Source organism: Nycticebus coucang, chromosome X, assembly GCF_027406575.1.
Source record: "Nycticebus coucang isolate mNycCou1 chromosome X, mNycCou1.pri, whole genome shotgun sequence".
Lineage (NCBI taxonomy): Eukaryota > Metazoa > Chordata > Mammalia > Primates > Lorisidae > Nycticebus > Nycticebus coucang.
In genome coordinates this window covers 118,715,467-118,743,444 of record NC_069804.1, presented here as the reverse complement: position 1 = coordinate 118,743,444, position 27,978 = coordinate 118,715,467, and the positions used below count along the sequence as shown (strand labels likewise).

The following is a 27,978-nucleotide window of genomic DNA, read 5'->3' as shown; positions in this document are numbered from 1 at the left end:
TCTGCGGGAACACAGACCTGAGGGGGTTGGGGGCAGTTGCATAAGTCTCTCTTGACAGAGTGACAGCAAAACTCAGTCCAGAAGGATAAGAATGGAGGGAAGAGTACATTAAATAAAGGGAAGCTGGAGACACAGAACAGGCAATCCTACCAATGAGCACAGACCACATCATGCAGGGCCTCAAACTGCATGCAGCCTTTTCAATGGGAAGCTGTTGAACTTTTGAGGTGGGGGAAGTGACATGATCAGGTTTTCCAGAGGGAATGTGTTACACACAGGACAGAAGGATCTCCCTCCCACCTTCTTGCCCGCTCCCCAGCCCTGAGCTTAGCCCTGAGAGGAGTGGGGATTGTGACATTTAAGGGAAATGAGGGAGTGTGAGCAGGTGAGAGGGTGGCTGAAGATGTTCTAGGATAATTGGTATTCTGAATTTACTTACTATATAGGAATTATCTGAGGCTTGTAATGTTCTCAATCCCAACTCCAAAAGCCCAGCTCTCCCATCAATATTTTAGTAGTGTGTACTCTTTAAAATTCTCTTTTTTCCCTTTCATTCATGGTTTGAAAATTCCTCTTCCTTAAATCCCTCAACCGAAAGGGAGCTACAGCAAAGGTTCCATCCATGTTGCCTTCTAGCCCCTCTCTGGCAGGGTTGGGAAGGGATTGACCCATGGAAGGTGGCACAAACCCCTCTCCCCAGCACACACACAATCAGAACTCAGCCGAGCAGGTGGGAGAGTTATCTCTGAAGGAAAAAGGAAAATCCTTGGCTTTTCACTGCTGTCATTTTGGAAGAGACAGTGATAGAGAAGATAAAGGGGGAGGGAGAGAGAAAATGGAGGTGGAGAGAAAGTAAGGGAGAAACAAGAAAAGAGACAGACACAGCAGGTGAGACAGAGAAGAAATGGGAAACAGGAGATTAGAGACTGAGGTGGAGAGAGGATAGATCAAGGCAAACTTCAGGGACAGAGGGAAGAAGAGAGAAGGAGATCTCAGAGAAAAGGAGAGCGACCAGGGGAGGCACTGGGGGTGGGAGGAAGTCCCAGAGCTGTTTAGGTGACACATGGGAACATTTCAGGAAGGGTCAGGGAGGAGAAAATGGAAGTGCTGAAGGGCAGCGCCTGTGGTTCAAAGGAGTAGAGCGCCAGCCTCATATACCGGAGGTGGAGGTGGTGGGTTCAAACCCAGCCAGGCCAAAAAAAATTAAATAAAATGAAGAAAGAAAATGGAAGTGCTGAAGTACCTGGATATGGTAAGCGAAAGTGCAGAGGGCAAGGGAGCAGGGCAACCAACCCCTCTGCCTCTCTCCATCCTGGGTTTGAGGGCTGCTAGGTCACTGCTCTCTTGCCCATGCTAATGATTCCTCTGAAGTCTGCAAAACCTGCTGTGCCCAAACCAGCTCTGCTATCCCTCCGCAGAACCAGGCTGGGGAAGGGGTGTCAGGAAGGAAGGATTCTGAGAGCTACAGAGGGCCCAAAGCTCATCCAAGACAACCTGAGGGAGAGAAACAGGCAGGGGAAAGGATGCACAACTACCAGGAAGGACAGACTGTCAGGCAGGCAGACTACAAGAGAGTAGGGCTCCGAAGTTCCTTTATGTTTTCCATCCTCTACACCTCTATTCAGAGTTGGAGAAAAGCTGCCCCAGCCCTCAGCCTCCTCCTTCCTCTGGGACCTGAAGCTGTCAACTTGAGAATACCAGTAGCTCCCTGCCTAAACCTTCTCAGGTCTTTTCCCCTTATAAAAATCATTGACACTTTACCACTGGGCCCCCAGATTGGCTCCAAGCTAAAAGGAAAGCCTTCCTCTAGCTGGAGAGTTAGAGGCTGGACAGAACACCTTTGGTTCTCCGGAAACAGCAGCAGCAGCCCAAGTCCCTCCCTCGCGTGCGCGTGCTCGTGTGTGTATACACACACACACACACACACACACACACATGCAAATGCTCTGAATCCCCTCCAGCTGCTACAGACTGTGCCTTTAAATTGCTGCTTTAGGAGGGTGCATCTAGGGGGAGGTAGGAGGGAGGGAAATATCTTTCTACTGGTCTCCCTCCTCCCCCCGCCTCCAAGACTCTCCAGGGTTTGAAGAGTGATTGCTGCCCAAAGAGAATCTTTTCTAGCTTCCAGCTGGCAGGCTGAAGCCCTGCGGAGGCCAAGGCGATCCCAGGCAGGATCCAGTAGGGTTATCTGTGTCAGGATCTTTTCCAAGGGAATAGTTCTGGCCCCTGACTGGTAAAGACAGGGCAGAGAAGAGGCAGAAGAGGAGAGAGCACACAACTCCTAGCCTGGCTACTCCGGCTCACTGTGAGCAGCCCAAGTTGCAGACAGGCTCTGTACTTGTAGTGTTTCTGCAGGGATATCCCCTCTAACATTGGCAGCTCCAAGAGCTGCCACTGAGAAAGGGCTCCAAGATCCCTGCGGAATGACAACTCTTGTTCCTGCAACTCTCTCCTTCCTTTACCTCTGGACCCTGACAGGGCAGGTCCTCCTCAGGTGAGCTGAGTGTGGGGGTGAGAAGGAGGTGCATGCAAACACCAGCTGGGGGGAAGCTGGGGTGTGTGGCACAGTTTACTCTAAGTTTGCACAAAGGCCCCCTCTGGAGGGCTCCAGGGTAGGACACACCCTCCCTGGTCAAGACCAGTGAGCTTTTCATTAAAGATGTCAAGTCAGGGCGGGGGTGTGGGGGGGTGCCTATGGCTCAAGGAGTAGGGCGCCAGCCCTATATACCGTAGGTGGCGGGTTCAAACCCGGCCCTGGCCAAAAACTGCAAAAAAAAAAAAAAAAAAAAGTCAAGTCCCCAGTGCCCGTGGAAAGGCTTATGCATGGCTAGGAGTTTCCTGAGCTTGGGTAGGGGCCAGATAGCTGAACCCCAGAATGGCACTGTCTGTCCTGTCACCCAGCCTGTCTCCCTACTAGTAGGGCCACACACTGTCATGATCCCTAAAAATAACAGCACTATCTGTCAGCTGCCTACCTAAGAGGCTTCAGGTAGCAGGGGTTTGCCCCAATACCGCATCAGAATAGAGCTGGGATGACCCAACCTTGGCTCTCTACTGTCACCCTGCTATGTGCACATGGCTGCTCACTATCCCTTGAGGGGGTATCAAGTAACAATTATTTCCTGGGCTTGTAGACAAGACATGATTTGAGCTTTCTGTACCTGGCACCACACCAAGTACCTGGATACGGTAAGGTACTTGCCCCTTACTCATTAGACCAGGCTTCAGTCTATGTTGTCAGGGTGATCTGAGCAGGAAAGATGGCTGTGGCTTGGACTGACCTGGTCATAAGAGTGCCTCATGGCTGGACGCAGAGGCTCACGCCTGTAATCCTAGCACTCTGGGAAGCCAAGGCAGGTGGATTGCTTGAGCTCAGGAGTTTGAGACCAGCCTGAGCAAGAGCAAGATCCAATCTCTACTAAAAATAGGAAAAAGAGCTGAGCGTTGTGGCAGGCACCTGTAGTCCCAAGCTACTCAGGAGGCTGAGGCAGGAGGATTGCTTGAGCTCAAGAGTTTGAGGTTGCTGTAAACTATGATGGCACAGCACTCAACCCAAGGTGACATAGGGAGACTCTTTCTCAAAAAATAAGAGGAGTGCCTCCCAAGGAGGAGGGAGTGAGTGCTACCACAGCATTCTCTTCCTCTACCTCTTAATCTAAGGAGCACCCAGGGCTGCTTGCCCACTGCTTGCAGACACATTGGCAGGCAGGCCGGCAGAGTAAAGCAGGAAACTTCTGAAGGGTGAAATTCAGCTCAAAGTGGAATGGCAGCTCAGCTTGGGTTGACAGGAGGATTGAGGCAGCAGGGGACACTCAGCTGGACTTTGCTGGCTCTCATGGAGGATGGGCTGCCTCAAGGCCTGAGCTACAGTAGCAACATTCCTATTAGAGCTTAAAGAGTGGAGGAAGCAAGAGAAAGATGGGTCCTTAGAGAGTCTGGAGTTCAAGTCTTTCATTGAATATATGGAAACTGAGGCCTAGCGAGGGGGAATGACCAGTCTGAGGTCACTCAAGTACCTAGCAGCAGAAGAATTCCCTCCCCACCCTACCCCAGAGCTTTTCATGAAAAGACTCTCAACTCTGGAGCCTCCTAGGTCCTGCCAGTGTGGGGGACTTTCTGGGACTGAAAGACAGGAAGGAGTGGCTGCACACAATGACTATTATCTTAGGTGTTCAGACAAAGTAGCCCCAGAAGAGGTGGCTGCAACAGGGATTGGAGTCCAAGACAGCTGAGCCCACAGCCTGTGCCAGGGTGCAAGGGCTGGGACTAACAAAAGAGGTGACCTGAGAGTGAGGCTGAAGATGGTAGGAAGGGTCCAATTGCTCCATGTGCAGGACCATGTGGCCTCCCAGCAGCCAGGTGGCAGGTGGCTAGCAGCAGCAGCAGCACCTGGCTAGCGTGGACATTCTGTGTTAAAGTCACAGACTTTTGCTTGCTCCAGCACCACCACCAGCCTCCTCGGATTTTCAGATCTACTTAGGCCACCTGCTGTGGAAGCCTCTGCTAGGGGTCAGGGAGACCTCTATCCTCTCTCTTGCTAGGGTGATTCAAGGATACAGGACTCTAGGAGGTCAGGTTGGGGCTGTCACTGAACTCTAGGAGGTCAGGTTGGGGCTGTCACTGACTTCCACTCTGGCTCCTGGCCACCTACCCGGGGCTGTCTGCATCATAGTATTGTGATATATAGAGCTATTTTTTTTTTTTTGAGACAGAGTCTCACTCTGTCACCCTGGGCAGAGTGCTGTGGCACCAGCCTAGCTCTGAGCAACCTCAAACTCCTAGATTCAAGTGATCCTCCTGCCTCAGCCTCCCATGTAGCTGGGATGACAGGCACCTGCCACTATACCTGGCTATTTTTTTTCTATTTTTAGTACAGACAAGGTTTTGCACTTGCTTAGTCTGATCTTCAACTCCTGAGCTCAAGCAATCCACCCACCTCATCCTCCCAGAGTGGTAGGATTACAGGTGTGAGCCACCACAGAAGTCAATAGCTCAGAGTTCAAATCTTGACTTTACCACTCACTAGCTATATGGGCATGAAGAAGTCACTTCACCTCATTAATCCTTAGTCTCATTTATATAATAGGGATAATCATAACACTTATCTGAGAGGGCTCTGTGAGAACTAAACTAGATGAGATGTGCAAAGCATTTATTATGATGCCTTAATCCTTTTTTTTTTTTTTTTTTGAGACACAGTGTCACACTATGTGGCCCTCAGTAGAGTGCCATGGTGTCACAGCTCACAGCAACTTCAAACTCTTGGGCTTAAACGATTCTCTTCCCTCAGCCTCCCAAGTAGCTAGGACTATAGGCACCTGCCACAATGCCCAGATATTTTTTTGGTGCAGTTGTCATTGTTGATTTTAGCTGGCCCAGGCTGGATTTGAACCTGCCAACCTTGGTATATGTGGCCGGTGCCCTACCCACTGCTCTACAGGCACCACTCACCTTAACCCTTTTTATTATTCTATTGCTCAATGGCTTGTGCATGAGTTTACTGGGAAAGAGGGGCCTTCTGGCTCAAAGGATACTAGGACCTAGGAGGACATGGTCATCCTGCTGCCCAGCCCCACAGTACAGTAGCAGCAGTACTACTATCTGGTTCAGCAATAATGGCAGGATGGGGCAGGAGGTACCTAGCCTAGCCTGGAGTCCACCCTGAACTCTACCCCTGCCCCCAAGGCTTTGCTGAACCCTTGGTCCCTTGTCTATTAGCTGGTAATCAGGCATGTGGAAGGGGCTTTGTTGCTCTTGGCAACTCGTCAGAAGAGAAGGGGGCTGGCTTCTAAGCCACACCAAAGCACACTGGATCCTTCCTCAAAATCAAACTGTTAAGGAGGAAAAGATAGGAAGTTGACCTCAGCACATCCACCCTACTGGGGAGCTTTCCCATGCTCCCAGTGTCTCGCTTTTCCACCATATTTGTCGAAACTAGCTCACCTGCCTACAACAGCCATAGCCCTGAACTAAAATGCAGCTCAAAACAGAACTTCCTGCTAGAGCATGCACCAGAAACCAAGACTCCTTCAGAAGCTGGGTTATAGATCCTGAGCAGCCCAGAATTAAGACCAAGCAACTGAAACTTTAGGCCAGGTGGGCAAAATATTGCAGCAGCCACATCATTTTCCAGTGAGCTATCACTCTTCCTCAGGTGCTCTCAAAGAGAACACTAGACAAGGCTTCAGCTCAAAGTTTGGTTCCTAACCCTGTCACTCCCTAGCTCTGTGACTTTGGACAAGTCACGTCTCCTTCTGAAGCCTCAGTTTTCTCATCTACAAAGTGGAAATAACAGTTCTTGCCCCCATCTCACTGAGAATTGTAAGAGTACAAAGGTTTAATCTATGTGAAAGCACTTTTGTAGTACTGACTCATGAGCTGCCATGTTGATTTATGGCTGTTTTTGTTCTTTTCATTTTGCAAATGGCACCCAGAAACCCATCCTCTCCTATCCTGCCTCATGGGGAAATCAGCCAGAGGTGGGTAGGGATTGGGAGTGAGAGAGTCTGTGAGAAATGCAGAATACAACTGGTCTCAGATTTCTTTACTTCTCCTGTGCAGGGGAGCCTTAGCAAAAGAAGAAATCAAATCTGGGGCCAAGGGGTCCCAGCCCATGTCCCCCTCTGATTTCCTAGACAAGCTTATGGGGCGAACATCTGGATATGATGCCAGGATTCGGCCCAATTTTAAAGGTAAGAAACCTTCATCCTACAAAAGTCCCTCCTCCCTAGCACTTCAGTAGCACACTTACCCAGCCAGACCCTATCAACCTGCTCCAAGTAAAGAAGGCTGGAGGTCCAGGGTTCTTACAGCTCAGATGGAGCCTCCTCTCCCTTTTGCTCATGGGCCTGTGTAGCTGGCACTGCCTTCTCCCAGGAGTACCCTGGCCTGAAGCTAAGGGAGGAAGTTCTGGAACCTGCTCCCAGTCTCCTGGAATGCTCTGCCAATGGGCTGTGCTTTGCTACCCTCAGGCCCACCTGTGAATGTGACCTGCAACATCTTCATCAACAGTTTTGGCTCCGTCACCGAAACCACCATGGTAAGGGGTCTCCCTGTTCCTCCATTCCACTCTAGGGTGAATGAGAGAAGCCCACCTGATAGTAAGCACTTCCTCCCTCATCCATGCTCTCCTTGTTCATGGTCATGGCTAACACCGTGGAATGTCTAAATTTGGTCACTGGGAGGACATTTTTCCCTAGCCCTGGAATTCCATTGCTAAAGACACACTGGCCTAAACAGCAAATAGTCAAACATGTGAACCAGCTTGGTGCAGAACGCAGGCTTTGGAGTCAGACAAATCTGGGTGTTCAAACCCTGACTCTGCCATCCCATAGCTGTGTTACCTTAGACAAATTGCTTAAATCTTTATCTCAGTTTCTTCATCTGTAAAATGGAGATCATGATAACACTCTCCTCACAAGGTTGGTGTGAGGTTTAAATGAGAAGATGTATATAAAGAAACCACTTAACAGAGAGTCTGACACATAGTAGGTACTTAAATGAATGGCCTTTCTCTACCCATATTTGCCATATCAGCCCAAGATAGGCTCCTTCTCCAGTGGAAAATGCATACTGCCCCTGGAAAAGCACTCCTAGCATTTCTTCCTCTTGGCTCTCCTGCCCATGCAGGCTAGGTTGGGCCCTGGGAATAGCACTGACTCTGATGGGCCCATCTCTGCACCTTCCCAGGATTACCGGGTGAATGTCTTCTTGCGGCAGCAGTGGAATGACCCACGCCTGGCATACCGAGAATATCCTGATGACTCTCTGGACCTCGATCCCTCCATGCTGGACTCCATCTGGAAACCAGACCTGTTCTTTGCCAATGAGAAAGGGGCCAACTTCCATGAAGTGACCACAGACAACAAGTTACTGCGCATCTTCAAGAATGGGAATGTGCTCTACAGCATCAGGTGCACCTGGTGAATGGCCAGGAGATGGAGGCTGAGGGATGGGAGGAGGGTTCCTCTGTGCTGTGATGGGCTCCAGCAAAAATGATATCCCTTCTATCTTACTATCCTCACAGGTTGACCCTCATTTTGTCCTGCCCAATGGATCTCAAAAACTTCCCCATGGACATTCAGACCTGCACAATGCAGTTGGAGAGCTGTAAGTGTCTCTAGGGAGTCACAGAGCAAGGCCTGGAATGAAAGCAAGTTAACCCAGCCCATGGTACTCACAAGGCAGAAGGACCATCCAGAGCAGGAAGGGACCCAAGAACACTCAGTCAATTCTTGGCCCAACTGAAACTAGGAGTCAGGCCTCTCCATCTGCATACTATTTGCTGGTCCAGCTGTTCCACAGGGCCAGGGAATAGAGAGATGCCAGCCTTACACACATGTGTTTGTGCTTATTGTGGGGGGCTATTTGAGGGGCACCTTCTCTGCCCAAAGATATATTCCATCTCATAGTGCCTAAAGTCATTCTACCTTTACTCCCCTGGGTTAAGACTTTAAAGGTGCCTATAAAAATTCCAGTGTGGGCAAGATGGGTGAACTCTTTGAATCCTGATTCCCCATGAACACAGATAAGCTATGTAGAGAAATAGGAGATGACAGTACTAGGCTGAGGACAGTGCTTAGAGCAGAGAAATCAGCCAATGGCTCCTCTATAGCAGGAGTGCCAGCCATTAGGGGCTGCCCAAAGTGCAAAGGAGCTGAAGGATGACAGGGATGGACCATTACCTATTTCTACCCTGTCTCCATCTCCTGGGTGAGGGAAGTCTGTGAGATCAAGATCCATCCACTTGGTGTTTAGAGCAGAAGGCTTGTAAGGCTGTTTCCAGCATATAATAACTGTGAAGAATAGAATATGTCCTATGTGGTCAGCTTTTTAGAGTTCACAAACCACTTTCATATCAACCCTCTCATTATCCCTTCACAACAACTCTAAAACCATTTTATAGAAGGTGAAGTGACTTACCCAAAGTCACACAGATACTCTGTGTCAAAACCCTACACTGGATGTCTGTGAGCCTTGGTGTTTCTGTTCCATCCCTACATGACATGTGTGAATATAGTCATATATGTGGCATGAGCCTTCAGGAACTGGTAGCTATCTGTGAACAACTTGGCATGTTCAGATACTGGCTCTCAATCTGTCCTAATTCAAAGCCCTGGCTAGGAGTCTGTTGTATGCACATTGTCCCATGCATGACTGGAAGGATATAAATAGCTCTCTCCTCCCTGAGGTGAGGTTACAGAAGCCCTAATGTGAATCTGAGGCTGGCTCAGATCAAGACATGTGGTTGGAACACATGCTTACGCCCCTGGGCTTGAGATATGGCAGGAGGCTCCCAGCTGGGTTCCTTGACATCTTTCCAACCTTCTTGACCTGCTTTCTAGGTCTGCCGGAATAATGTCTGTTTGAGCCTTCCTTGAGCTTGAGAACTAGGTAGGAGTCTTGAATCTTTCTGATTTACCAACTTAGGATGGGCCCATGAGATAATGATCAAATGCCCTCTTCAAAAAAGCTTTCCTTTCTAAGATGAGCATGAAGCTTCTAAACCCCAGGCCTAAATCCTCACCTGTTCTCTCCCACCAGTTCTAACCCTTTCTCTATCCCCACCCAACACCCACACTCTGCAGCCCTCTGCCATCTCTGTCACTTTCAGTTGGCTACACCATGAATGACCTCGTGTTTGAGTGGCTGGAAGATGCTCCTGCTGTCCAAGTGGCTGAGGGGCTGACTCTGCCCCAGTTTATCCTGCGGGATGAGAAGGATCTAGGCTATTGTACCAAGCACTACAACACAGGTAAAAACCAGGATCTTTACTGGCTGTGAGCCACGGGACAACCTTCAGATGCAAGGCAAGGGGACAAGGCAGTAGTCTCTATTGAAGGCCCAATCTATGCCACATGTGGTGCCAGGTGCTTCACATATCATATCTCAACGTGGTAGCAATTATTATCACCTTTTTTTTTTTTAGAAAAGAAAACCAAGGTTATAAGAGGTCAAATTAATTGTCCAAGGGACATAGTTAGTAACTGGAAAAATTGGAATTCAAATTCAGATCTGTGTAACTCCACAGTTCCTGTTCCTGTCCCTGTCACATGCTGCAGAGCAAATGGGCCTGTTACAGTGGATGGCAGGAGTTTCCCTCTTTTCCTAGGGCCAACTTAATGTGGAATCTAGGGCATTCCCACCTGAGAGTAGTCAGTGGCTATGCTGAACCAGGACGGAACAGACCTGAGGGCAATGACCAGCTTACCCACTGCTACCACACTGCCCAGCCCTCATGAGCTGGCTTATTTTCCTAGATGTGAAACTGAGCTGAAAAGTGAAGAAGGGCTGCTTTTCCAGCTTGAGCATTTGCTTCCTGCAGATTCTTTAAGACCGTCTGCACTCTTGCAACTCCTCATTTCCCCTGGCAATTAAGCTGCCAGGAGCCCTGACCCTGGGATAGAGGCAATAGGCTGAAGAGGCAAGATCCTGGGACCGACTTGTGGTGCACTGATATGCTTTGGGTGCTGCCCCATGAATATGTATGTGCATATATGTGGGGGTGTGGGAATGAGGAGAGAAAAAGGCCACTGAATTTAGAAAATGCAAGTGGGAGTCAAAATTGGTATAACCTTTTTGGGGAAAAAATTGGCATTGTGTACATAGGTCAGTGTTTTTCAAACTTTGGTGTGCATTATATTCCTCAAGGGAGACTGTTAAAATGTTGATTTCTGGTTTCTATCTCTCAGAGATTCTGATTAAATATGCTTAGATTAATGCCCAGAAATATGCATTTTAACAGGAATCCTGAGGATTCTGATGTAAGTAGTCCAGGAAAGATACTACGAGAAACTTTAGAAACTAATTTTTTCTTCCTACGTAATTATCCAGGAATCCTACTCCTTGGAATGTATTACAAGGAAATATTCCAGAATATCACATTGACTTTAAACCACAAGAGGGCTTCTGAGTCAATGTTTATATTACCAAAAACTTTAAACTGTTCTAAATATCCACCAATAGGGCAGAGGATAAGTAAATTACATAGTGCATCTGCTTGGTGGAATAGTATGCAGACCTTAAAAAGGAGTCTACAAGGTGCTTAAATCAACGTGGGAAAGTACAAGTGTAAAAAGGTAAGATTTGGGGTTATTTTCACCAAATGATTATATTATAGTACTAAAAATACAAACCAAAAACTTGCATTTAAAAATCCTGGAAGGAGGGCGGCGCCTGTGGCTCAAAGGGGTATGGCGCCAGCCCCATATGCTGGAGGTGGTGGGTTTAAACCCAACTCCTACCAAAACAGCAAAAAAAAAAAAATCCTGGAAGGAAATAGAATTAAATGTTTCTAAAGATAAGTGGATACAGTGGATAAGAGCAAGAACTTTGGAAGCAGATAGAGCTGAATTTGGATTCCAATATTTACTATAATAGTTGAGTGTCCTTGAGAAACATAACTTTTTTTTTTCAGAGACAGTCTCTCTTTGATGCCCTTGGTAGAGTGCTATAGCGTCATAGCTCACAGCAACCTCAAACTCTTGGGCTTAAGTGATCCTCTTGCCTCAGCTCCTCAAGTAGCTGGAACTACAGGCACCCGCCACCATGCCTAGTTACATTTGCTATTTTTAGCAGAGACAGGGTCTCACTCTTGCTCAGGTTGGTCTTGAACTCCTGAGCTCAAGCAATTCACCTGCCTCAGCCACCCAGAGTGCTAGGATTATAGGCGTGAGCCACTGTGCCCAGAGAGAAACATCTTAATAGCTTCATGTCTCAGTATCCCTATCAGTGATATGAGAGATAATTTTACTTACCCCAAAGAGTTGCTATAGGACTAAATGAGATAAAGTACATAAGGTCAAGTTGCTTAGTAGGAGGTTGATGAATATAATCTTATGAATATTATTACTCCTTCTCTACTTCTCAATTTTTCTATATTAAACAAGTGTTAATTTTGTAATAAAAACAAAACTGTTGGCCGGGCATGGTGGCTCATGTCTATAATACTAGCACAGACATGAGAGGCCAAGGTGGGAGAATCACTTGAGGCCAGGAGTTTGAGACCAGTCTGATCAAGAGTAAAACCCCTATCTCTACAAAAAATAGAAAAATTAACTTAGTGTGGTTGGTGCACCTGTAATGCTGGCCAGTTGGGAGGCTGAGACAGGAGGATAACTCAAGTCCAAGTATTTGAGGTTATAGTGAGCTGTCATGATACAGTTCTGCACTTCAGCCTGGGAACAGAGCAAGACTCTGTTTCAAAACAACGAACCACAATTACAAAAAGAAAAGAAGGGAAGGCAGGAAGGGAAAGAAAATATAGGTACTTAGTAAAGGCATGTTGCTGGGAGAAGCCTGGGTGGGGTAAGGTAAGGTAGGTGGTCTCAGCATCATGTCAAAGCCTTAATCAGTCATTGGTGAAATCACTGACCTTGAGGAGTCAAGTAGGCCTGATAAGACTAAGCATGGGTCAAAAATAAATAAATATCCCCTCCTTTTTGCTTGAGTTGTCCTGAACCTCTGCTTATGAGAAGCTCCAACCTAGTGTTTTCTTAGCCCTGGGGTCATGGGAAGTAGGATAAAGTGAAGAAGGCTAGCAGGGGAGGCAAAGCATGGATCTATGTGCTTGGGGCTAATGCACTTTTTGTTGGTAGAATAGAATACTGCTACCTAACGCTCTGTGGGGCCTCACTGCTTGCTGTTCAGAGCTGGTCTCTGTTGGGAATTGTTTCCAGATGTTTGCTATGTGGCTGTCATCACTTGCTTAAAACACAGGCAGTGTTTATCCCAGGGAATTGCTGCTGCTAGAGAGAGTCAGGGGTACTAGCAGGTGCAGGCAGGGATGCTGAGAGCTGAGTGGAGCTCAGTTAATTGCTTTGTTAATAGTGATAACAATAATAACAGATACCTGTGAGCCCAGCACCTCAAATACATATCTCATTTAATTTTTCCAAAAGCCCAGTGATGGAGCTGGTATTGTGATTACTGTTTTATAGGCCAGGAAACCAAACACCCCAAGGAAAAACTTGGGTGTTTTGCCAAAAGTCACACAGCTAATAAATGGAAGGTTCAGGATTCAAACCTAAGCATTATGACTGACTCTGGAGACTTCCTATTCTTTATCCATTGCTATGCTGCCATGTGAAAGGCCATCTGCTCGAAACAAAAGTGCTAGGAGCAAGAGGCCAGGTCTTTGATGGCCACTAGCTCTAGGAGTTTCCATAGTACATACATCTGACACTACTTGGGGTCATTTTGAAAGGCTTGTTTATTGGCCCAACTGAGGTACTCAGAGGTTGGCCAGCAGAGATCAGGTGCCTTAGTCTTACCCTAGTTTCCCTGGCTCAGCCACAGGCTGGGGATCTGAAGCCTGATACCTTACCTCTTTCCTTACAGGGAAATTCACCTGCATCGAGGTAAAGTTTCACCTCGAACGGCAGATGGGCTACTATTTGATTCAGATGTACATTCCCAGCCTACTCATTGTCATCCTGTCCTGGGTCTCCTTCTGGATCAACATGGATGCTGCTCCTGCCCGTGTGGGCCTGGGCATCACCACTGTGCTTACCATGACCACCCAGAGCTCTGGCTCCCGGGCCTCTTTGCCTAAGGTGAGGAAACATGCAAGGGAACTTGTTTGCTATAAGGCTCTCCATTTCCCATTCATTCTGTGTGCCCTCCTGCTCACAATTTACCTTGGATTTAAGGTTGATAAAAGCCACCAAGCAAAAGCTTATGTACTGCATTCTCCTTCCCTGGTAAAAGCTTTTATTAAGCCCATCCATTCTTGTCTGAGCCACCTGCAGTTATTAACATACTGCTAATAATATTGCCAACAATGTGGAGGCTGGAGTTAATGCTATGTGGCTTGGGAATGAGTGGAAACAGTGCCTTACCTACTTTGACTCTCGTCAGGCAACATTAGCATGTCCAAGATCAAAAGACCCTTAGCATGTAGAAAGTACTATTCCCAGTGGTACAGATAAGGAGAATAAAGAAATCTCAGAAGGGTAAAATGACCTTCTTAAGGTCATCCCCTACAAGAAATAACGAAAGAAGTGTCAGGATTTTGAGCCAATTTCTGTCCTCTTACTATTTCAGAAATCAGATACAATTGTAAAGAGCTCTAGAGACACTGCCCATTCTTTCAGGATAAGAACATTTTGAGGTAGAAAATAGCAATTAGAGTTAGTGGACTTTGGTCATCTGGGGCCTGGTGATGTTTTGATTATGCAGAGATATTTGTGCTGATGAGACTGAGCAAAGGTTTTCCCTGCCTCAGGTCATCAGGGAATTTAGAGGTCACTGCAACATCCTTGTAGTCAATAAGGCTCTGAGTAAATTGAGAAGGCTATTTATTCATTCAATAAATATTTATTGAACATGTACTATGTGCCTGGCACTGTACCGTGTCATGAAGAAATAATGGGCAATGAAAGAAACACAATTTCTTGTGGATCTTACAGTGAACATATTCCCTCTTGCTCTGATTTGTCGGGAACCAGACTCTGTGATCTCCCATCTCTTAGTGCTTGCTTCTCATAAGATGTTTTACTAAGGACTTAAACAGGGGGTAATCTGGGACATCCTGGTAAACGTGTAAATGTACTATATGGACTAGTAGTTGACATTAGGAGATTACAGTCAGGCAGATTTGGGTTTGAGTCCCCAGTTCATCACTTAACTAATAGCACGAACTTCAGTAAATTTTTTAAACTATCAATCTCATTAGTAACATGGGAATAAGAATATTACCTCTTCTAGAGGGTTATTATGAAATATCAATAATGTATCAACACACAGAACAGTGTCTGGCACATAGTAACTGCTCAATGGATGTTAACAATTATTATTAGGTGTCATGGTTGAAAAAATTTGAGTGATGGATCTGGAATGAAAGCAGCTGGTGTTGTCCCCAATTATTTTTGAGTTGCCAGGAAACCTTTGAGGCAGTCCAAAGCCCAGTAGTGATAAACAGTGCTAAAGCTCGGATCAGGATCAAGTATCCCAGGAAAAGTTACCGGGGATCATTTTCTGGTAAATGTATTTCCACGATGGACAGGAACATTGACAAGGCTCTAAGAGGCAAGCTGGACTTAGGCAAGGGCAACAGGGCCAGACTGGGCTGTGACAGCTGTGTTTTACTAGAGGCCTTATATGAAGACCAGAGGCAGAAAAGTAGTTCAGACCTAAGAACCCTGCCCTACTTTATTGCCTCTGCCACACAAGGAGATTTTTCTCTAATGCAAGGATGTACTACAATTTATACCTTATTCTTGCCAAGAGAATTTCCTTTTCTGGTCCCCTCCTGTGAGTGAACAGCATCCATCTGCTCCCAGGAATAACTTACTTTCCTCATTTGGAAAAAAATGGAGCTTGTTAGAGGGTTGTTTGTTTACAGCATTTGGCACCTTCTTGTCAGATTTTAATAACTTTTTATTGGCCTCATTGGCCAGTAAGAAAAATATCCAGGCATGTACCCCAAACCAAATACCCTCATTAGCTAGCCTCACAGAGCAAGAGACTCAGTAAGCCAGGTAGTGTCTACTCACTCTTGAGTTTGCATAACATTTAGTTTGGTCGGAGCCCCAAAGAAAGAGATGAGGCCAGGCCAGGGGCTTTTGAAAGCCACATCAATCCCCGTAACCCCAAATAAAACTTTAGTGTTCAGGATGAGAGTGGCAGAATCTTACTTTGTAAGAAAACTCAGCTAGGGTGGCCATTCCCCATGTTCCCAGAAAACCGCTCCTACTTTGTCCTTATGGGGCCACCCAAAGGCAATGATTACCATCATTTTGCCAGGCCTCTGATTGCCTCAATTGCAGGTGGCTCAGACAAGAATGGATTGGCTTAATGAAAGCTTTTACCAAAGACTAGCAGATTAGACCTAAAGTTGCAGCAAGGAGGAAAGATCAAATTTTCTCTAGATCCTGTAATCTAAACGGGCTACATCTCTTGGGGCAGGTAGGTAGTAGCTCTTGTTGAGTATGGCAAAGAGAGTAAGCAGAAGTCAGCAGAGACAAACACATTGCAAAATCATCCATCCATCCATTCATTAAAAAACTATTATGTAGAAGGCACTCAGCCATTGGAGATAAAACAGTGAACAAAAAAACAGTTCCTGCCTGCTAACAAAGAGCTCATAGTCTAGTGGAAGGAATGGCTAGGTGTGTGGCTCACACCTGTAATCCTAGCACTCTAGGATGCCAAGATAGGTGGATAGCTTGAGCTCAGAAGTTCAAGACCAGCCTGAGCAAGAGTGAGACCCTGTCTCTACTAAAAATAGAAAAACTAGGGCGGCGCCTGTAGCTCAAGGAGTAGGGTGCCGGTCCCATATGCCGGAGGTGGCGGGTTCAAACCCAGCCCCGGCCAAAAACCACAAAAAAAAAAAAAAAAAAAGAAAGAAAGAAAAACCAGCCAGGTGTTGTGGTGGGTGCCTGTAGTCCCAGTCCCAGCTGCTTGGGAGGCTGAGGCAGGAGGATTACTTGAGCACCAGAGACTGAGGTTTCTGTGAGCTATGATGACACCATGCCACTCTACCCAGGGTGACATGGTGAGACTGTCTCAAAACATAAAAAAAAATAAACGAAGGTGTAGATAACCTGGGCACATATAGCAGGACAACTGATATAGACTCATGACAGGGAAGGCTTCCCAGGGGATGTGGTATCTAAAGTGAAAGCTGAAGGATAAGTAAAAGTTATCCAGGTAAAATAAAGGGGAAGAGAGATTGGCTCCTTGGGAAACAACTGAAATAGTTCACCATGGCAGTATCATAGATTCAAAGAGGTATGGTAAGACTGAAGAGGTAGGCAGAAGCCAGATGTCATAGTATGGAGAACAACATAGACTGTAGCATAAGGGTAATGGAGAACCACTAAAGTGTTGTGATCAGGAGGTTGATATGATCAGATTTACATTCTGAAAACAAAACTGCTTTTGGAGAACAAGAGTAGATGCAGGGAGACCATTTAAGAAGCCTGCAGTGTACAGATTCCTGAGATTTTTAAAGATGTATTATTGACATGCTCGTCATTAACAAGACTTCTTCCTTGTGCTTAGGGTGTACTTTCATTTGATGGTCCAAAGCCCTGATGGCCCTCCCTTGTCATTAACTAGTTATTGGTCTTCAGAGGAGGTATTTGACATCCCTGAGGTACAGTAGGACAAAGGGATGGTGAATGAAATGGGATGATTTTTTACTAAGTAGCAAAGTGGTGGAGACACCAAAAGATGTTTAATCAGGGTGGCCTAGTAACCCACAGTCACCATCTCAATGACATTGCCCTAAAAGAGGTAAAGCAGGTTTTCTCATCCTTAGCCCTATTGCCATTTGTGGCCATTTAATTGTTTTTTGTTTTTTGAAGACAGAGTCTCACTATGTCACCCTGGGTAGAGTGCCATGGCATCACAGCTCACAGCAACCTCAAACTCTTGGGCTTAAATGATTCTCTTGCCTCAGCCCCCCAAGTAGCTGGGACTGCAAGTGCCCACTACAATGCCCAGCTATTTTTTTGTTGTAGTTGTCATTGTTGTTTTTAGCAGGCCCGGGAAGGCTTCGAACCTGCCAGTCCCGATATACGTGGCTGGTGCCCTAACCACTGGGCTACAGGCACCAAGCCTAATTCTTTGTTTTTTTTGTGTGTGTGTACATTGAGGGTCAGGCAGGAGGTTGTGTACTGTGGGATGTTTGGCAGCAACCCTGGCCTCTACCCATTAGATGCCAGTAGCCACCACTAGCCCAAAAGTCTACCACCAAAAATGTCTCCAAACATTGCCAAATGCCTTTGTGGTAGGCAAAATTGTCTCTAGTTAAGAAGCACTGAGGTTGAAGGTTTAACCAGTGAAACCTACTCCTTATCTGAAGTCTGCAGCACCCTCTCTGTCCAACATAGCAGAGGATGATGAAAGAAGTGGCCTGTCTTGAGTGCTCCTCCTGCTGGGAGCACTATGGGCTCAGTGGCTCAAAAGTATGCAGAGAGGCAATCTGGGTGAAGAGGTGAAAGGATCTTTTAAAGTGAAGCTCGGTCCCCCTTCCTGGCCCCTCCCAGCTGCAACACTGTTCCAGGAGAGACCAGTGTTCAACCTTCACAAGGGAAATGAGAGATAAAAGTACTTAGAGCAATGATTCTCAACCTGTGGGTTGTAACCCACAGGAACTGTATTAAAGGGTCACGGCATTAGGAAGGTTGAGAACCACTGACTTAGTGGCTGCCAAGGCAGGTAGTGAGAGGAGAGCAATAGGAACGAGATAGGTGGGAGCCTATCTTGCATTGTTGCAAAGCAATGCTTTGCAATTAGCAAAGCATCCTTACAAGGGATAAGTGTGACCCTGAGATTCCTGCCCTGTTCTCCTCTCCAGAGTGAGAGATGAGGCCACAGTTCATACTAAGCTCAATTCCTCAGCTGGGCATCTCACAAAGAGCACAGGAAAAAACACAGTGTCAAGGGAAGAACAGCAATAGAAGAGGGAAAGAAAGGAGCTCCTAGTTAGTCAGACTATAGGCTAGGTAAATGAAAGCCCAGAACTCTCAAATCCTACTGCTATCTTCTCACTGGGTAATCTTAGGCCTTAAGCATCTTCACGTGTCCACCTTGGACTCCTAAACCCTTCCCAATTAGCACTGTGGTTGTGAGGATAAGAGGGGATAACAGAGGGCAAACAAACACAGTGTTGATGTTCTTTGCTGTTTATTAAAAGAAAAGAATCAGAAGAAGACAAGAATGAAAAGAATAATCAGAAGCAGAAGCAGAAGTACAAAAAGAGTAAAGAAAGAAAGGAAAAGAAGTATGGGAAGGACAGGTAGATGGAAATAGAGGGTGGAGAGTGCAGAGAGGTGGATGATGATGGATAGCCCGATCTCTTCAACATGGGCTTTCAGACAATGGGACATATCGTGGAAAGCTTCTTTAAATACCAGAAGACATTCGGGATAAAACTGGAGAACAGGAGGCAATTGATATGGGCTGGAAACCCACTCGATAGGCCATGGAAGGACTCCAAGAAGGTTGACTGTGCTGCTGGCGGATGTTGTAGGTGTCCTACGTGAAGGCAATCGACATCTGGATGGCGGTGTGCCTGCTGTTTGTGTTCGCTGCCCTACTGGAGTATGCTGCTGTCAATTTTGTCTCCCGTCAGCATCAAGAATTCATACGACTTCGAAGAAGGCAGAGGCGCCAACACATGGTGAGTACTAGGGAGGGGCCCACTTCCTTTCTCCTTTGGACTCCTTCCCCCCTACTAACTCCCATAAACCAAGACCCAACCTTGCATCTAAGGGTGCAAGGACTAGACAGGCAGTCAGGAGACCCAGATTCTAGTCTCAAGCTAGTAACAGTTAAGCTAAGACTTGAAACTCTTTAATTCCGTTTCCTTATCTGTCCAATGGGACATCAGTCCATGTGAAACAGTACAGAAGTGATTAAGTGCATAGCTCAGTGTGTTGCACAGAGTAAGCACTGAATGGTATGTTAGCTAGCATTAAAACCTTATCAAAAAAACTGCAAAAAAAAAAAAGTGTGTTGATCTTATGGGCGGTGCCTGTGGCTCAAAGGGGTAGGGTGCTGACCCCATATGCTGGAGGTGGCGGGTTGAAACCCAGCCCTGGCCAAAAACTGCAAAAACAACAACAACAAAAAAACCCTTACCAAGTTAGCCAATATGAGATTGCTCTGAGAAGTAGTAATGGTTACTCCTGGATCTTACCCAACCCCAGAGGAAGGTACCCCAGTTTATCAAACGCAAATTGGTAGTTAAGAATTTAAGAGTCAGGCATTGGTGCCTTTCTAGAAAAGCATTATAAGAGGTCCCCATAACTAAGTTGGAAATGAAACACAACTTGCCTCTTCTTGCTGTTGGACTTCTTCTCCTTGATCTTCATTGGGTGCATCAGAGTTGTTGGGCTTGAGCTGTTGTTCTCCCTCACTCTTGTTTGTTAATCCCATTTCTTCTACAGTAGAGTGATCACCTGAGGAAACATAAGAGGAATCTTGTCGTCATGACAACAGAGGCAGTTTATCCCCCCAACTGCCCAGACGATAGGTGCTAGGTAAGTTGTCATGACAACCGAGGTGCCTGGGCCACTCTCACAGAAGCAGGTGTCCAATTATGAGCCAAGCTGAAAGCTTTTGCTAAGCTACATACTGGTTGCTTAATCACCAGAGATACAGAGTTCTGGTTTATCTGACTCCATGTTTTCTGCCTAATCCCGAGACTTTAAAACCAAAGGGACAAAATGCATAATGACCTCTGGGTGCATAGGAGACAATGATCTGAACCCACTGTTAAAATCCTGGCTCTAGGCTGTATAGGTCACACCAGCATAAGGACTCTTTCTAACACTTCATCTCCCACATCAGCTGCTCCAGGGCACCCCTATCATATATCTACACTAAAAATATCTCACAAACCAAGTCCGTAGTTTCATGTCACTTGCTAAGATCCCTTTCTGCTGAGAGCAGGGCTACTGTCTCATCTAATGATTTGTCTAAGTTTATCAATTCTTGCCTTGCTTTAGTCCTTTCCTTTGGCCCTGGGCGGTATGCCCTCTAGTGGATTGATCCACAACTGCATCCCCTTGAGTAGGATTTTACCAGACCAGAACTGGCCAAAGGGCAAGAAAAGAGGATGCTCCCTCTCATAAGCTAACTATCCCCACCCACTCTTTAGCTGTGTCAGACATGCCACAGGTACCAAACTCTTATCCTTAAGAGTTATATCTCTTAAAGAGTTTCTAGGGGGTTCTGTCTTGATGCCTTCTGAATCCCTACCTTGGAAAAGAAAAGCAGGCTGCCAACCAATCCAGAGTCCTTTTACCAGCTAAATTGCTTATGTGGATGTCCCAGCAACAAAAAGCTGCCACAGTTACTGTAGAGCTACTCCAGGTTGACACTAGTCCCACCTCCTTCCCTGCATCCCTCCAACTCCCAACTGCCCACAGCCTGTCCTCTCCTGCTCATACAGATTGCTCCTGAGCTCATAATGCAGCCTGTCATAACCAGTGCTAATTATTACAAAGTTAACAACAGCAGCCTTGGCCCTCCCTGCTTAGGACCCTGGAGCCTGCATGAAAGTGGGCTGCCAGCTTATTATTAATGTGATTAAAACCATAAAACCAAACCTGTGCTATTAGTCATATTCCTTTTTTCATATCTTCTAATGACATTGCCATCCCATTGCCTGTAGCAGGAATCCTTGAGGTACTGAGCAGGTTGAAAAAGTTGATGGAGAGTTAATCCTTTTCTAGAACCTCTCTCTGGGCCTTACTGTTTCAGGTAGAGAAGCATAAGTCCTCTGTCTGAGACAAGCCCTGTTGGAGGAGGGAGAGAAATCCATAATATTTTAGGGGAACCCTTACCCAAGAGCAAATTGGGAGTATTCTAGGAGCCAGCCAACTGTTCACCCAACTCCAGATATAATCCTTTTCTTCTCTAATCCCTCCTTAACCACCCATTCCCATGGTGGTCTCCTTCTATATCACTGTCTAAAGTGGTTTACTTGTTTCACTGTACTCATACTTTGTCTTCCCAGGTAGTCTATGAGCTTCCTGGAGAAGGGAGAAGCTCTCTTTTTCATCACCTCAGCAGGCTTTAGCACCAGGCTTTGCCCACAGCAGCCACATAACCCAGCCTACAAATTTTTACAGGTCTCTCAAACTGGACAAACCAAAAGCCTTGCCATGATTAGTAGAATAACTTGAGAACTGGAAGAAATTTCAGAATACTACCCAGTCCTCTCAGAGGCTTGGTCCCAGAACTCTGGTCACATCTCTGCATACTCTAGCACCCTTTTCCATTCCCAAATCTCCAATCTTTTTTCTTACTTTTCCCATCTCCACACCTTACCTCCTATACTGTGCATTCCCTTCCCAGCTTAGTTTTGGAATATCTTTCCCCTCTAGCTTCTCAGCCCTCTTCCCCTGTAGATTAACAGCCATGGAAGCCACAAAGTGGCATTTAAATCTCCATTATCCATTCCCAGCACAAACACATAGATGCCCTCAGAATTTGGCCTAAATAAATAATATTTAAGCGCAGGACCCCTTGCCCTTGGATTTCAGGCCATCCATCTTTACTTCCTCAACTACAAGAGTTACAATGTTAAAATCAAAAAAAGTCTAAAGAAGGTTACTCTACATAGGTCATATTTTCTCTCCCATGTGAAATGGCTTTTTCCAGCCTGAAAACTATTTCCAAATAATTCCCTTTAGACTTACTGTGATTGGAGAAAAGGGAAAAATAATTGGATTTATAGAAGCAGAAATAGCAGTTGGATCCAACTTTCTCCTTTAGAGCTTTTTGGCAAACATTCTATGATTATATCCTCTAGCTGGGACACTAAGGAGAAAGGGGTGAGCAGTGGGGAGCAGGGTAGCCTGAGGGACCCTTAACTGGACAGAAAGAGAGAAAATCATTTACTTACCCCCCCACCCCCATTTTTCAATTCTTTGTGAGATATTTTGTCTCTGGTTTTTCATCTCTGAAATGGGTCTGGTATGACCTCTCTTGTCAGAATAGTGTGAAAATGGAATAGAAAATACATGTGAGGTGAGCAAAGGCCTCTGATGAATGAGGCTATAGAAATCACTTTGAGCAGAGGCCTGAGGCTGCGCCACCTCTGTAAGTCAGAGTCAAAGTATAACTGCAATAGTGAGTTGTTTTAGGCCCACACATGTACATTCTCCACAAAGACTAACAAAATCAAGGACTGGGCAGCAAAGTTCTCTGGTGGGCAGATTTAGATTATTTCATATACTAAAAGTACCACTCCCTTTCTAGAGACCAAAGGGCATCAGGCCACTGTGCAGGATGGGGCAAGGAGTAATTGATTTTCCTCCCAAGCACTTTGTAACAGTAAGATTCTCTTCTTAGTTGGAGCTTCAGTTTGAGACCCTGAGAGGAGAGGATACTGGCTTCAGCAGAACAAAAAGCCATTCTTTTTTCTATATTCTGAAGCACATGATGGCTCATCATTCCATTCATTCATTCAGCAGATATCTACCAAGTGCCTATTAGGTTCCAGGCACAGTGCTAGGCACTGGGGATACAGCAGTTAACAAGCATGATGCCATTTCCTGAGTTTGTACTATGAGCCCACTGGCAGTAGAGCAAAAAGATGGGATCTGATGGTGAATCTTTGGACTGAGCATGCCTGCCTATGTAATGACAGGCCAGTTTCTGGTGATGTTATAATCAAGGGTTACTGGGAACCATCACACCAATATCTCATCTATAAAGCCATTTTTCAATGTGTTACAATGACAAAGGTCCCCCTAAGTGTACAGAGTGTTTAAACCTACTTTTTCAGCCAGGCTCAGTGGCTCACATCTTTAATCCTAATACTCTGGGAGGCCAAGGTGGGTAGACTCCCCAAGCTCAGGAGTTCAAGACCAGCTTGAACAAAGCGAGATCCTGTCTCTACAAATAGAAAAACGAGCCAGGTGTTATGAAAGGAGCCTGGAGTCCCAGCTACTTGGGAGGCTGAGGCAGGAGGATTGCTTAAGTCCAAGTGATTGAGGTTGCTGTGAGCTATGACACCACAGTACTCCACTCCAGGGAAACAGGGTGAGACTCTTTTTCAAACAAAAATAAAAACAAAACTACTTTCTCCATATTTTTTTTAAGACAGTCTCACTTTGTCACCTTCAGTAGAGTGCTGTCGTATCATGATTCACAGCAACCTGAAACTCTTGGGCTTAAGCTATTCTCTTGCCTCAGCCTCCTGAGAAGCTGGGATTTCAGGCGCCCGCCACAATGCCCAGCTATTTTTCAGAGACAGGGTCTTCCTCTGGCTCAGGCTGGTCTTGAACCTGTTAGCTCAAGCAATCCACCCGCCTTGGCCTCCCAGAGTCCTAGGATTATAGGCGTGAGCCACCACACCTGACCTCTCCACATTTTATATACAAGGTATCCCAAAAGTCTCCTCAAAAGTTGCCATACAGTATGGTGCCCCATGATCACATTAATGTACACAGCTATGATTTAATAAAAAAAAAAGTTGCCATACATAAAGAAATGGGAAATTGTAGCTAAATGTACTACCTTTATTTACAAAATATTCATTACAAAATTTTACAAAATATTTACAAAATATTCTCTACATGTTGGCCACTTCTTTGTAAAAATTCGTAATGAATATTTTGTAAATAAATGTACATTTAGCTGCAATTTTCCTTTATGTATAGTGATTTTCGGGGTAACTATAGGGACACTCTGTCTATATCTATGTTATACCCATGCGATATACATGTATCACATTCTTACAGTTTATGGTAAATACCTGAGGTAGCTTGTAGGGTGACCAGTTTTTCCTCATTTTCCTTAGATTTTCTCAGTTTTAGCACTGAGAGTCTCAGGAACCTCCTCAGTCCTGGGCAAGCTGAGATAGTAGCTGGCATCATTCTACAAGGGGCCACTATACTTCAGGTGATTTCTTAGCTGAAGCTCTTACTCCAAAACTATCAATACTTTTAAAAATAATAACCATCTTTGAAGAAACTATTTCTCAACTCTGTTCTTTAGAAGTAAAATAAGATTAGGCTTCTTTGGGTTTTATATAAAATAAGAGTAAGTAGGGTATGAGTGGGGGCCTGAGGGCCTCATGTAAGTAAAGCTCTCACTGTTGATCACTTATGGGCTTTGGTGTGCACATGTGGTATGTGTTTTCTCTTTCTCTCTCTCACCCCCCATCCCCCCAAAACACACACACACAAACACACACACACACACACACCCCATCTCTATCTTGATCTCTGTCTCCATCTCTTATTATTTCTTTCTCTTTCTGTCCTTAATTCCTGGCTTCCAGCTGTGTTACAGCTACTTAAGGTTGTCAGCTGACTATTACATAAATGGCCTTTCTGCCGTCTGCCACATTACTTAGTGCTTATATGAAGTTTACCTCTTCTGTGTTAATGTGTTTATCATAGTGCATGTATTGTCTATGAATGGAATATGCATGGGGTAATAAATGTTACCCTGGATTCCTGACCCTATTTCAGATCTGCTGATTTACAGAGAAGCACACATAGCTGCAATGGAGTGATCAGCTTTACCCTAATTTAGATAACCCATTAGGTTATTTTTAAGTTTTGGAAGTTTCAGCTTTAAATCAGAATAATTTTTTTTCAGTTTTTGGCCAGGGCCAGGTTTGAACCCACCACCTCTGGTATATGGGGCTGGTGGCCTACTCCTTGAGTCACAGGGGCTGCCCTAAATCAGCATAATTTTTAAAAGCTATGATAGGCTTGGCGCCCATAGCACAGTGGTTGCAGCACTGGCCACATACAGCGAGGGTGGCAGGTTCAAAGCTGGCCCTGGCCAGCTAAACAATGGTAACAACTGCAACAAGAAGTGGCCAGGCGTTGTGGCGGGTGCCTGTAGTCTCAGCCACTTGGGAGGCTGGAGCAAGAGAATCGCTTGAGCCCAGGAGTTTGAGGTTGCTGTGAGCTGTGGCGTCACGGCACTCTACCGAGGGCAACACAGTGAGACTCTGTCTCAAAAAAAAAAAAAAAAGATATGATGTACAAGCAGAACTAATTCTGAGGCTTTTAAAAGTCATTAAAGTTGAATGTAGTAAGTTTAAATATCTCAGCTTCTCTGTCTAATGATTTTGTATTTCTGTTTATTACCAGTCAGAAATAACTTGACATTAAGCTATCCCTCTCACAGCAGCTGGTACTTCCTTGGGTTTTAGATGGCTCTAAATGATGTTATGCATTTTTCAAAGGCAATTCAAGGCCTATCTGCAAATGCAATCATAACATATACCATACATACCACATACTACAGACAGCTGCTTAGCATAAATCTATCTTATGAGTAGTTTTGTAGCAGTAAAAAGGATGTAATGCACCTGTATGCCCAGCCACCTTGTCTACATAGCGTCACCTACAAGATACTAATGTGTGGCTTGGTCTCGATCCCTCTGCCTTAGAGCTTTGACCTCAAATTCTGCCTTTTCTTCCTTCAGGAGGAAGATATCATCCGAGAAAGTCGCTTCTATTTTCGGGGCTATGGCTTGGGCCACTGCCTGCAGGCAAGAGATGGGGCTCCAATGGAAGGTTCTGGCATGTATAGCTCCCAACCTCCAGCTCCTCTTCTAAGGGAAGGAGAAACCATGAGGAAACTCTATGTGGACCGAGCCAAGAGAATTGACACCATCTCCCGGGCCGTCTTCCCTTTTACTTTCCTCATCTTCAATATCTTTTACTGGGTTGTTTATAAAGTGCTGCAGTCAGAAGATATCCACCAGGCATTGTGAATAGGGTAGAGGTGATAGAGCAGTGGTTCTCAACCTTCCTAATGCTGCGGCCCTTTAATACAGTTCCTGTGGGTCACAACCCACAGGTTGAGAACCGCTGTGATAGTCTGGCTGCTGGCTTTTTGCTTCCTCCTGGGTGGCTTTTCCCCTCCATTAGACTCCATTAGGGGCTTGGAAAGTTTCTTCCTGATCTCGTAACTCAGAACTTCAACTACCAGTCCCAAAGCTATGTGGGCCTATACTGCATGGTGCTAGTGGTTGCTGTATTTACAAAGATGGCTTATCTACCCTAGTCTAGATTTTCTCCATACATTCCCATTTCTCACGAGACTAAGGTTTGGCTAAGTTTCTGAGGCTGGGATGACTTTCTGCCCTCTCTGTTTTCCAATACTCCAGCAGGGATTATTCAGACCACTGCTATTAGATTCTGGCATTTGTCATTTTAATCTGTACCACTCCTCGCCCTGCCCTCTCCCACCCAGAACCTGGCCATTACTCTGCCCTCTGTCCCTCCTACTGCAGGCTCCAAGATGGAGTCTTTTCTATCCACAAGTGCTGCCCTATGTGACTCAGGTAGGTTTCCTTGCAATAAGAAGGCAAAGTCAAAAGGTTGGAGCAATCATGGGATACACTGGGCTAGGGCATTACTTATGACCCCACAGAGATGTGTTCAAGTCTCCTGGGAAGCCCCAAACTGCCAGAATTGGGGTAGAAACCTTGGACTCGCAGGAAGATCACCCTTCCAGATCCACCTGAACTTCCTGGTCTCAGAAATATGTGTTCTATTCCTACCTAACTAGCATGGTGACATGGTCTGTTTGACTGCTAAGGAATATAAAAAGAGAGAAAAGGTTATTCTTTGAGAAACTTATTTGATAATGCCAGAAACTTTCAAGAAAAGTGAGATTCAAGGTAGTAGGACCCAGGAGGAGTAGAATAAAGAAATTATCCTCAGAGTCTTCAGTTGGTTAGACTTTCATTTGTTTCCTTTTTTGCCAAAGTTGCTTTATTTTTCAGGATCCCTCCTTTCCAATTTGCTCCTTCACCTCCCTTTCACGAGCAAATAGTGGTGCCATGCAACCTTGTTCAGGATAGAGCAGGCTTCAAGATTCCTGGTGAGGAAGTAGGCATCCTGAACAAACAATGACTTGACCAATCTCAGGGTAGCAGACGTAGAAGGTAGAGAGCCAGGAGTCAGAGTCATTCCTTCACCCTTGTCTCGCTTTCCTTCTCCTTTCACAGTGAGGTGTAGCTGTCAGTCGAAGCTACCAGAAATGTCAGAATAGAGAGGGTCGATGTGGAAAGAGCCCATTTCAGGCCTGACATACCACTAGGACATAAAGATGCATGTGTCTGGCACACTGAGTTAAAGTTACCTAACTGTGAGTAATTGAAACAGTAGAGATTAAAATGTGGGGCTAACAGCTAGAAGAAAGAGGTGATCAAATAATCCCTTAGATACTTTTCCTTTTCACTGGAGCTAGAATAATTAACCACATAAATCCAATCTTCCCCCCCCTTTGTCTCTTCTTCCCTCCCTTCCCCCTCCCTCTCTCTATGTGGTGTTTCAAATTGAAAGTCAATAAATCCAATGGTCAAAGGCAATCTTATAATCAAACCAAGAACTTGGTTTTCCCTCTCTTTCCTATTGAGCTTGTTTGCTCTTGCCTCTCCACTGAAACACTGCTCTTATCTGTCTTTTGGCTTTGAGGAGAGTTTTCTTGGATGACCAGGGTAGCCAGTCTAGACATGATTTTTATTTACATTATCACCCT

The 27,978-nt window shown here is 45.6% G+C and overlaps 2 protein-coding genes across 5 annotated transcripts in view; one reads left to right on the top strand and one right to left on the bottom strand.

The window, feature by feature from the left end:
* Window positions 1–2,423: 2,423 nt before the first annotated feature.
* Window positions 2,424–27,682, top strand: LOC128578552 (glycine receptor subunit alpha-4). 2 transcript variants are annotated; one of them, XM_053581232.1, is made up of 9 exons: window positions 2,424–2,494; window positions 6,562–6,692; window positions 6,972–7,039; window positions 7,690–7,913; window positions 8,027–8,109; window positions 9,614–9,754; window positions 13,339–13,553; window positions 18,980–19,129; window positions 25,913–27,682. In XM_053581232.1, the coding sequence occupies exons 1-9, from the start codon at window positions 2,424–2,426 to the stop codon at window positions 26,201–26,203; spliced, it is 1,374 nt and encodes a 457-aa protein (XP_053437207.1). In that variant the 3' UTR covers window positions 26,204–27,682. The 2 variants fall into 2 exon arrangements, with proteins under 2 accessions (XP_053437207.1, XP_053437208.1); XM_053581233.1 differs by lacking the exon at window positions 2,424–2,494 and having other exon boundaries at window positions 6,565–6,692; window positions 25,916–27,682.
* TMEM31 (transmembrane protein 31) overlaps window positions 18,914–27,978 on the bottom strand; it is a 28,896-nt gene continuing 19,831 nt past the window's right edge. For 2 of the 3 annotated variants that reach the window (XR_008377733.1, XM_053581243.1), the window contains one exon: window positions 19,122–19,910. Coding sequence is in view for 2 of the 3 variants with exons in the window: in XM_053581243.1 (XP_053437218.1) it covers window positions 19,759–19,910 (152 nt within the window). In the remaining variant the exon portion in view is untranslated. Of the gene's footprint in view, window positions 19,046–19,121; window positions 19,911–27,978 lie in introns of those variants that run through there. The other variant, XM_053581244.1, reaches the window with a different exon arrangement.